General features: G+C 40.3%; 1 protein-coding gene across 1 annotated transcript; it reads left to right on the top strand.

The window, feature by feature from the left end:
- The first annotated feature begins 1074 nt into the window (after nt 1–1074).
- On the top strand, nt 1075–8593 carry LOC146631119 (protein Wiz-like). The gene is made up of 9 exons (XM_085355148.1): nt 1075–1130; nt 1653–1746; nt 1905–2396; nt 3003–3812; nt 3984–4340; nt 5943–6157; nt 6236–6377; nt 6476–6635; nt 8414–8593. Exons 2-9 carry the CDS (start codon nt 1734–1736, stop codon nt 8568–8570), a joined length of 2346 nt encoding a protein of 781 aa, XP_085211274.1. The 5' UTR covers nt 1075–1130; nt 1653–1733; the 3' UTR covers nt 8571–8593.
- The last annotated feature ends 941 nt before the right edge of the window (nt 8594–9534 follow it).

Below are 9534 nucleotides of genomic sequence, written 5' to 3'. Positions count from 1 at the left end.
AAACATTACAAGATACTAAATCATGTTTCCATTTCTGATAGAATAGCCCGGAAATCACAAAGTTCTGTGTTTGTTGAGATGATTATCTGCCACAGAACCTAATCCTTATTTCATAACCATCTAGACTTGAGCTTTGTTCAGTACTATATTTTAGTTTTCCAAGTTTACTGTTCAAAAATGTTATTTTTTTTTGGCGTAACCTGATAGGCTAGTTGATGCCATGTTTGAAGAAAAATGTTGAAACATGGATGAAAAAGATGACTGTGTGGGTTTTCAGTTGCTGTGAGGACTGATGGCTTTTCTCAGTACTGTCTGTGATTCCATCACGTCACCCTGTTCTACATCTTTCAGGACACATAATGTCCCCACTGGTCAGAATGGAGTTCTCCACCTTTTACACCAATTTAAAAAAAAGTACAAATACTGAATGTTTATTCAATTGTGAGACATACGCCTCAGATTTACCATTTTATTTAAAAAAAAAAGAAGAAATATATATTTTACATAACAATTAGTAACCTTGTAACATTTAGGCAAATGACACGAATCATAAGTACAAAAGCCAAACTCTAGGCATGTTCATTTTAATTTACCTGAATGATTGACTGCATTCATATTATCAACCTAAAATTATCATCATTTAATTATGTGAACACAAAAACACATATTCTTTACAGATGTCAAGAGTATTACACCGTACTTCCCATCTTAACACTCAGTTTGAACACAGGCTATCTTGACTATATCTAAATGAAACTTTGAAAGACCTCCAGAAAGGCTGGGGAACTATTTCTTAAGACCACTTTACCTGAAAGTTTAGCTGCTTATAAACAAAATGTAAAGAAATAAAGGGTAGTTCAAAATTCTTTCCAAGTACACTATGCATGTGGCATATTCAGCTTAAAAATGTTCAATCAAATCATAAGGGGAGGATTAAAATCACATTTTTATTCAAATATGTTCACATGTCTGTCAGTTTTGTATTGTATTTGTTTGACATGACAAATACCACCCATATAATTCAAAAGACATTATTCCACCACTTTTATTTTGGAAAAACATACAGCCAGGAATGTGTGGAACACTACTTCCGCTGAGCTTGTTACTATAAGGAAAACAGATGCACACAGGTAGTATTTTGGGTTTTTTGGCAAAATTTGCTATACTTTAAAGAGAGGATTTATGATTTGTTTCCATTTAAGGCCTTGGCATTTGTAGCTTGTCTTCTCTAAGCTTGAATAAGATTATTTTAAGGCTAGCACAACAGCTAAAGTTAGCATTATAGAGCAAAACAAAGGCTGTAACAGGGTTAGCCCGAGTTAGCTTAAAGTTACAATGTCTTTCAACTGCTTACAGATGGTTTTGTTAAAGTGTGTACAGTAACATTTATAGTAGATGAGTTTATTTAACTGTAAGCTGTGTTAAGAGATGCAGTCCGGTTTTCATCCACGGCTGTGAAGACGTTTGTGAACAGGGCTTTCTTCATGCTAGGTGTCAGTCGAATCGTGTTGTTTAAGCAGCTAGTTTGGATGTTTTTGTTAAACTGTAGGATTTCAGGGAAATTGCATTGCACGTTTATTTAATGAGCTATAAAAATGACCTGCAAATTGTTGTCAACACTAATACAGCTCCTCTGCCTTTAAAAATTTCAGCTTTCATTCAGTATTAACAGGATCCAGTGGAAGACGACACTTTCATCTCTCAGAATAAACCAGCAGCATTTTTCAGCATCAATGGATTCACAAGGTAAAAAGACAAAGGATGCTTTTAGGTGAATTACCAAAAATTGCATTATTCCAGGTAATTGGGTTTAGAGTGTCATTTAGAGTCTGCTTGTGCGGTTTCTGCCCATTCTTGTTAATTTCATTTCACTGGTCATCATTAACTTCTAACTCCCCCCACAGCAACCCCACAGCCAGTAATGTGTGAAGTCTGTGGAACGTACTTTGAGACACGGCGAGGACTTTCCAGTCATGCCCGACTCCATCTGCGCCAGCTTGGTGTGACGTTGTCAGAAAGCAGCGGGGCTCCCATAGAGCTCCTCTACCAGATCATCCAGGAGAGAGATGGCTGCCTTCCAGATTTCAAATCAAACTCATCTGCACCTGGGCCAGTGCCTCAAAAAAATACAATGCAGCAGGAATCAAAGACCCCTTCAGAAGAAGAAGAAGACGCTAATACCTCTTACAAGGCCGGGGTTAGACTCACGACAACCCCACAAAAAGTTGATCATCAGGGATCTCCAGCAAAACTGAATGAATCTTCAACAACTGTCCCCCCATCATCTCCTTCTCCTGTTAAGCCAGCTGAAGGCGGCAGCTCATCTTCCTCAGAGCACACAGCCCCAGCAAAGCCACTGTGGGCACCACGGGAAACTGACGCTCCTATCACGTTAGGTATGGCTGAACAGAGCTGTTTTCATTAACATAATATAGAGATTTTTTTTTACAAAATATCTAAACTCATACATAGAAGATGTGTGTGTCAGTGTATTTATCTGCAAAGACCGTGCCCTGTACTTTGAATCTCTTTCTTTCGTCTTATTTCAATGTGTTTCGGAGAATCCACAGATATGCAAACATAAGACAGGAACTTTACGCTTACAAACCTGTGTTTCCTGTAATCTATCTCCCAGTCCTTCTGCCCATGTGAGACTCACATTAATAATTCAAATTAATAGTCGTGATAGCAGGCTTCCAGGTTATCACCAACTCACTTCTCAAAAATGACAAACTGAAAATGATTCTCATTCTGTACTGAAATGAAACCAGGACACACAAACTGGGTTAACAAAAATGAAATATGATTGACTTGGTTGACCCTCAAGACGGTTGTAAGGGAAGCCATGCAAATGTTTTATAAGAAACATAAAATTTTGAAGGAGAGTAGCTGCAGGTGCAAGGCACAACTTAATAAAGGGTATTTAAATTTGTAATGTTGATCTTACATTAGTCTCCTGCTAACTTTGTGTATTTCTCTCACCAATTTCCTCATTCTTTTAGCTTCAGACCCCCACGATGAGGTCTACGTTTGTGAACTTTGTGGCTGCTGGTATGAGACACGCAAGGGCTTGGCTAGTCATGCTCGGGCACATTTGCGGCAGATTGGAATCTCTGACAGTGACATCAAGGGTAGTCCTATTGATCTTCTTTATCAGGTCATGGAAGAGGAGGACCTCAAGCCTATTGATTTAGAGAAAAATGAAGAGTTTACTTCAAATAGTCCATCTAGAACTTCATCCAAACGCCTTTCTACTCCACCCAAGTCATCCTCGAGCAAACGGCCTAAAGTATCTGAGGAGTGCATCTGCATTCTCTGCGGGGAGGAATTTGAGAATAGAAAAGGCCTGGCAAGCCATGCACGCTCTCACCTGCGTCACATAGGGATGAGTGAATTAGTGGGGAAAAACTCCGCAATCAATGCCGTTGAGGATCTGGTATCCAGTGGCATGCTAGAAGCTGTACACCCCCCCAAAACAAACAATACAGCCAGCTCATCTGCAGCACCATCTCCAGCCCCACCCTCTCCTGCAGCTCAGTCTTCAGGTCCAAGCCAGTCTTGGACCTCTCTTTCCTCTACACCCCTGTCTACAACCCCTGAAAAGGTCTCTCAGGCTTCTCACCCTCCCGTTTACAGGGCACCAAAAGCTAAGAAAGGTTTTCGGCTAGCAGTGGACCCCCTTCATAGAAAACCCAAGCCTGAGCCTATAGAGACGGAGGTTTCTGTTCAGCTGAAGACATCCACCAATGAGAGCAGCTCCCCTGTGCAGAATTTGTCTGCTGGTGCCATTTCTGCAAAACCTTCTGAGTCAGGTAAAGCAAAAAACGTTTAATCAAGTGCTTTATGTTTGGTACCATGTTATACTATAACAGGCTTAATTTGTTATTTTCTTAATCACACTCTTTGCTTTAGCATTTTTCCATCTGTTTGTGTGTGTACAGTGAGATCAGATGTATAATGTTGTAATATATAATTTTCCCCAGCTTGTACAGATGTGCAGTCCCCACCAACAGTCCTTTGTGATTTCTGTGGCCAGCTATTTGACACCCGCAAAGCCCTGTCTTGCCACGCCCGTGCCCATCTACGGCAGCTCGGTCTCTCTTGGTCTATTAAAACATCACCAATTGATCTTCTAAAACAAGTCATGATGCATGGTGAAGAAGGCAGGAAAGAGTTGGGGCCCAGTGGGTCTGCAGCATTGGGCAAAGTCTCATGGGGTTCTCAAAGCTCCAGAAGGTCCCTAGACAGCCTCACATCTGGGGAGACAGCTTCGAACTCGCCTCTTGATTATTCCATGAAAGAGAAATCACCATCTAGCAAGGGTGGAGTCATACACCTTGGTAAGTAAAGTTTGTTACTTTACTTACCAATATTTTGTCATTTGTTATCATAGCATTTTTCTCAGACGCTTTAGTGAATTATTGAAATGATCTAATTATTGAAACTTTTTGGTGAAACTATTTCCTTGTGTCACTTTTATGTACTCAACATTTGAATAGTGTATAGTGTTGGCCTATTACTGCTTTCAAATATGAAGTGTGGTTAGAATAATGTCCTGACTGGACCCTTACTTGGGGACTATAGACTCTTAAATTGACAGAAAGAACAGTGCTCTTAACTTCCAGAAAAAAGTAGAAAAGCGTATTTTAACTAAGTACAGAACTTAACCACCTACATAAAAGGAAACGTTTTGGGTGTTTACTGATCTGGAGCATTGAGATCAGACTGTACAGACCTAAGTTAACGATAAAAGATAAAGTTGATAACAGTAAAGTTAGAAAGCAAAAACAAGTATGGCTTGTTTGGAAGGTTCATCAGGAGAAAGGCTCTTCTTTCTTAAAAGAACATAATGGGGTTGGGCGATTGGACAAATATATCGACTATTGATAGTTTTTACAAGGGCGATTTATTTCTTTATTTCCCCATGAGTAAGTTTGTTAATAATGATGGAGCTAATTGAAGCAGTCAACAGAAAATAAATAGATAAATAATAACGCTGTTTTAACAGCACCCTCTTTCATCTGCGAACAAATGCACCCTTCTCAGAGTGCGCCCAAATGCTTGTTGATGGAGCTGCAGAAGCTGGTGATAGCCCAGCATACTCAGCCAGATGGTAGACACGTACATGCTCTAGCAAGTTAGTAGTGTACTTTGCTCGCATTATATGTCTGCACAGGTGGCACACCCCTTTGGTTACATCCATAGGTTTACCTCTTTCGTCTGGTTTAAAGCCAAAGAAATCCCAAATTTTGCACCGTCATCACGACTAACGCAATTACAAATGAACCCATCTGGAGCGCAGACTGAGTCAAAATCCCTGAAATGTCTCTGTCAACGCATTTTGGGCAGTTTGTCAAAAGTTTGTTCATTCTGCGCTTCAGATGGGTTGAGCGCATTAAAAATTGTAACCGCATTAATCGTAATGACTGCGTTAGCGCTGCATTAACTCTGACAGCCCTAATTTTTTTTGTAAATTAGTTCGTCCATGTTTGGACTTCTTCTGTGTTGTAAACATGCAACTCAGTTCATGTGTGATTACATTGTTCCGCCCATCAAAAAGTCTGTGCATGCGCGACTATATCGCCCATCGTCGATTATTGGACTGACAATTGTCAGTTGGAAACTTAGCTTTGCATCGTTGCATCCGAACAAATCACAAGACTTCTGGAACAATGCCCTCCTCTTTCCTCTGAAATGTGAACTCCTCTGCATACCAGAGTATTCTAGAGTCAAATGTGAAGCCTCCCCATGAGCTAAAGCTTGGCCAAAATTGGCTCATGCAACAGGACAATAATCCCAAGCACAACAGTTAGTCTCCAAGAGAGTGCCTGAAAGATAAAATAAGTAGGGTATCGCGATGGCTCAGATATATTTCACACCTCAACTTGATTGAAATAGTGTGGCAGCAGAAGTTTACATGTGTGCCATCTCGTTTGTGTCAGACACATCCTGTGAGCTTTGTGGGTTCGACTTTGAGAACCGTAAGGCCTTGGCCAGTCACGCGAGGGCCCACCTCCGACAGCTGGGCATCATCGAATGGAAGGCAGATGGAGCGACTTCACCAATTGAACTCCTTAGTGAGCTGATCAGGAGAGATCCGGCCAAGGTGTCGGAAATTACCAAGCGTTATCGCATGGGAGACCTTTACATCAAGAAGGTTGGCTGTGCTCTGAGATATTCAGATAAACATCAGTGTATTACATTCATTCTAATTTACTGTAATTTTCTTTTTCAGTCCCACAAAACTCCTACATCCCCATCGCCATCCACAGAATCTGAGTGTGTGGCTGGCGGTAGTCTGAAGTCTTCCATGCAGCGCTATGAATACAAAGTAAACAGGAAGGACTACAGCAACCACAGCGTGCGCTCCTCAAGAGGTGAAGTAACGGGACTAAAGGGCTGTGGAAGATAGCTGGATACAGATGCAGTGTAATAGATTAAAAAGCAATACTAAAACTTCTCTGTGGGATTTCAGGGGTGCATTCACAAAAGCACGGGGCCTCTGCAGGTAGAGAAAATCAGAACGGCAACTCCCAGCAACCACCGCGGTCTGGCAATATCCCTGCTCTGGTGCCAAAGCCCCCACTAACTCCACTGGTCAAACTGGTGGGTAAAATGTATTCCCTCAAGTGCAGGTGAGTCTCTATTTGACAGCTGTAGAAATGCTTTATAAAATTTTAGGTTGTCTAAATCTTAAATTTGATGGAGAGGTAAGCTACATTTGAACAATATTTAAACATATTGTCAAAATGTCTGAATGTCAGATGCATTATTATACATTTACTAACCCCTTAATGAGATACACCTTTGTTCTACTGGATTGGATTGGATTCCTTTTGCCTTTCCAGTGGCACACATTCATCTCCGATGGAATCATTCTTTAGACATTTTTGTCCAATGTGACATGATGTCAATCTCCTGTGTCAACACATCCCTGTTGGATTGAGATCTGGTGACTGTGGAGGCCATTTGATTACAATGAAATCATTGTCATGCTCAAGAATTCAGTTTGAGAGGACTTTAGCTTTAAAACATGGAGTATTATCCAGCTGGAAGCAGGCATCACAACAAGGATAGGGAGCAGCAATACCCAAATAGGCTGTGGCATTTAAATGATGCTAATTTGGAACCAAGAAAATACACTACACTGTATTCACTTACCCATCCAAATAATTGAATTTAAGTGCTCAGTCAGTTCCATGGACACGTGTATAAAATCAAGCATCTGGGCATGCAGACTGCTTCTACAAACATTTGGCAAAGAATTGGTCGCTCTCAAGAGCCCAGTGAATTCCAGCATGGTATCGTAATAGGATACCACCAAATCCAGTTGTAAAACTTCCTCCCTTCTAAATATTTCCACAGTCTACAGTGGTGTTATAACAACGCATTAAGCGTTCCAGTGAAAGGAACTCATAATGCTTCAGCATACCAAGACATTTTGGACAATTTCATGCTCCCAACTTTGTGGGAACAGTTTGGGGATAGCCCCTTCCTGTTCCAACATAACTGCACACCAGTGCATGAACCAAAGTGCATAAAGACGTGGATGAGCGATTTTGGTCTGGAAGAACTTGACTGGCCTGCACAGAGTCCTGAACTCAGCCTGACAGAACACCTTTGGGGTGAATTGGATAGGAGACTGTGAGCCAGGTCTTCTCGTCCAACATCAGTGTCTAATCTTATAAATGTGCTTCTGGAATATTGTTCAGAAATTCCCATAAACACTCAAACTTTGTGGAAAGCCTTCCTAGAAGAGTTGAAGCAAAAAAATTATCCAAAAAAAAAAATCACGTTAAAGCCTCTGGATTAAGAATGGGATGTCACTTGGACTCATATGCATGTGGAGGCAGACAAGCAAATTCTTTAAGCACTGTAGTGTGTCTCACACCACCATCACCTTGAACCATCGATACTGAATGGATCATTTTTCTAATAATTAGTTATCCAATTTTGGCGAGCCTGTGTGAACTGTAGCTTCAGTTTCCTGTTCGTTGCTGGAAAAGCGTTGCACCCGCTGTGGTCTTCTGCTGCAACTCATCTGCTTCAAGGTTAAACATGTTGTGCATTTGGAGAGGTTCAAATGCAGTGAGTTACTGTTGCCTTCTCATCAGCTCAAAGCAGTCTGGCCATTTTTCTCTGGTCTCTGGCAGCCCATTGGATATTTTCTGCATAAATGCTGTTTGTGCTGGTAGAACAGCACACATGCCACACTTCAACTTCAGCAGGTTGTGTTGACCATGTCGACATGGTTAAATGCACTGGCCTAATGAGGAGCTGTACAAGTGTCTCGAATGAAGTGGCCAGTGAGTGTAGACTGAGTTAATATCAATGTTTGTTTTTGTGGGGGGGGGGGGGTCTTTTTCAGCTTCATATGATGCAGTTAATAAAACTTCTCTATCCTGCTGTTCAGGTTCTGTGAGGAAGTATTTCATGGACCTCTGTCTGTTCAGGAGCAGTGGATCACACACCTGCAGAAACACATTCTGTCGCTGGGCTATAAAGACAAAGTGTCTCCTCCCGCTACACCTGTGACAACTCCAGCGCTGGTCCATCCAGTAGCTGTCTAGACATGTATTTATTCAGTTTTTCTTCTCAGTCTTTTAAATGTCAAAGTGCAAGAAGTTGTGTTATCCTAATGTCTACTTGATGTCAGCAAATTGTCAAAAAATTAGTTCCTTCCTTGTCCTAAAGAGGGCAACCATGAGCCATATGAGAAACACAGCACAACCTAATACACTCAGGTTAAATCCATTAGATATCATAGATCAAAGTAATGTGGATGTGGGTTTTTTTTGACAGACAGAGCTTTTCTACGTGGGCTCTAAAATTTCTTCCATTTGAACAGATGTTAAATGTATTTTAATGGTATTCAGCCTTTGATGTTAAGAAACTAGAGAGACTGACATGAATTTCACTTTTTTTTCTTTTTTTTACAGTGTGTGTAAACTGCTGTGGTGGTCATTTCATTTCAAAATAGCTTTTTTCTTTTAATTACCTTTGAACTTTGTTTTATACATAAATGTTTACGGCATTTTACCTTAAATATGTAGGGCCAATGTTTTTCATTGTGTGTTCTGTACACAACAACACTGTTACCACAAAGCTTAATGCCATTGTTGTAGAAGGTAGTTAAGTGTTTCCATTCTTTTTCTTTACAAAATGCAAAACAAGCTGACAGTGGATGGAGATTTTACATTTTTTTTAACACTTGTATAAAATAAATTATATCTTGTATATAATTAATATCGTGTGTGATATGCTTTTTTCTAATCTCTATAGGAATGAACTTCAGGAACATTGACTTAACCAGATATTCTGAATGGTATTTCCTCCGTTTCCAATACTACAGCAAGAAAAGTGAATATATTTTAAAATTAGGATTTAGCATTTAATCCATACTCTAAACCAGGGATCACCAACCTTTCAATTGAAACAGCCATTTGTGCGCAAACCAAAAACATTTGAACCATATGAGTGTCTCACGGCACATAGTCATTATTTTCTACTTTAACTTTGCACTTTTCATTATAA

Source organism: Diplotaxodon limnothrissa, linkage group LG6 (genome assembly GCF_057381915.1).
Source record: "Diplotaxodon limnothrissa isolate DT_005_m linkage group LG6, D_limnothrissa_male_GT1.1, whole genome shotgun sequence".
Taxonomy (NCBI): domain Eukaryota; kingdom Metazoa; phylum Chordata; class Actinopteri; order Cichliformes; family Cichlidae; genus Diplotaxodon; species Diplotaxodon limnothrissa.
This window is presented reverse-complemented; position numbering and strand designations above follow the sequence as displayed.

What these genes read in the sequence shown, in the direction of transcription:
- LOC146631119 (XM_085355148.1), top strand. An exon ending in TGCAAAACCTTCTGAGTCAG is followed by an intron (nt 3,813 to 3,983) that starts GTAAAGCAAAAA and finishes AATTTTCCCCAG; the next exon opens with CTTGTACAGATGTGCAGTCC. An exon ending in GGGTGGAGTCATACACCTTG is followed by an intron (nt 4,341 to 5,942) that starts GTAAGTAAAGTT and finishes CGTTTGTGTCAG; the next exon opens with ACACATCCTGTGAGCTTTGT.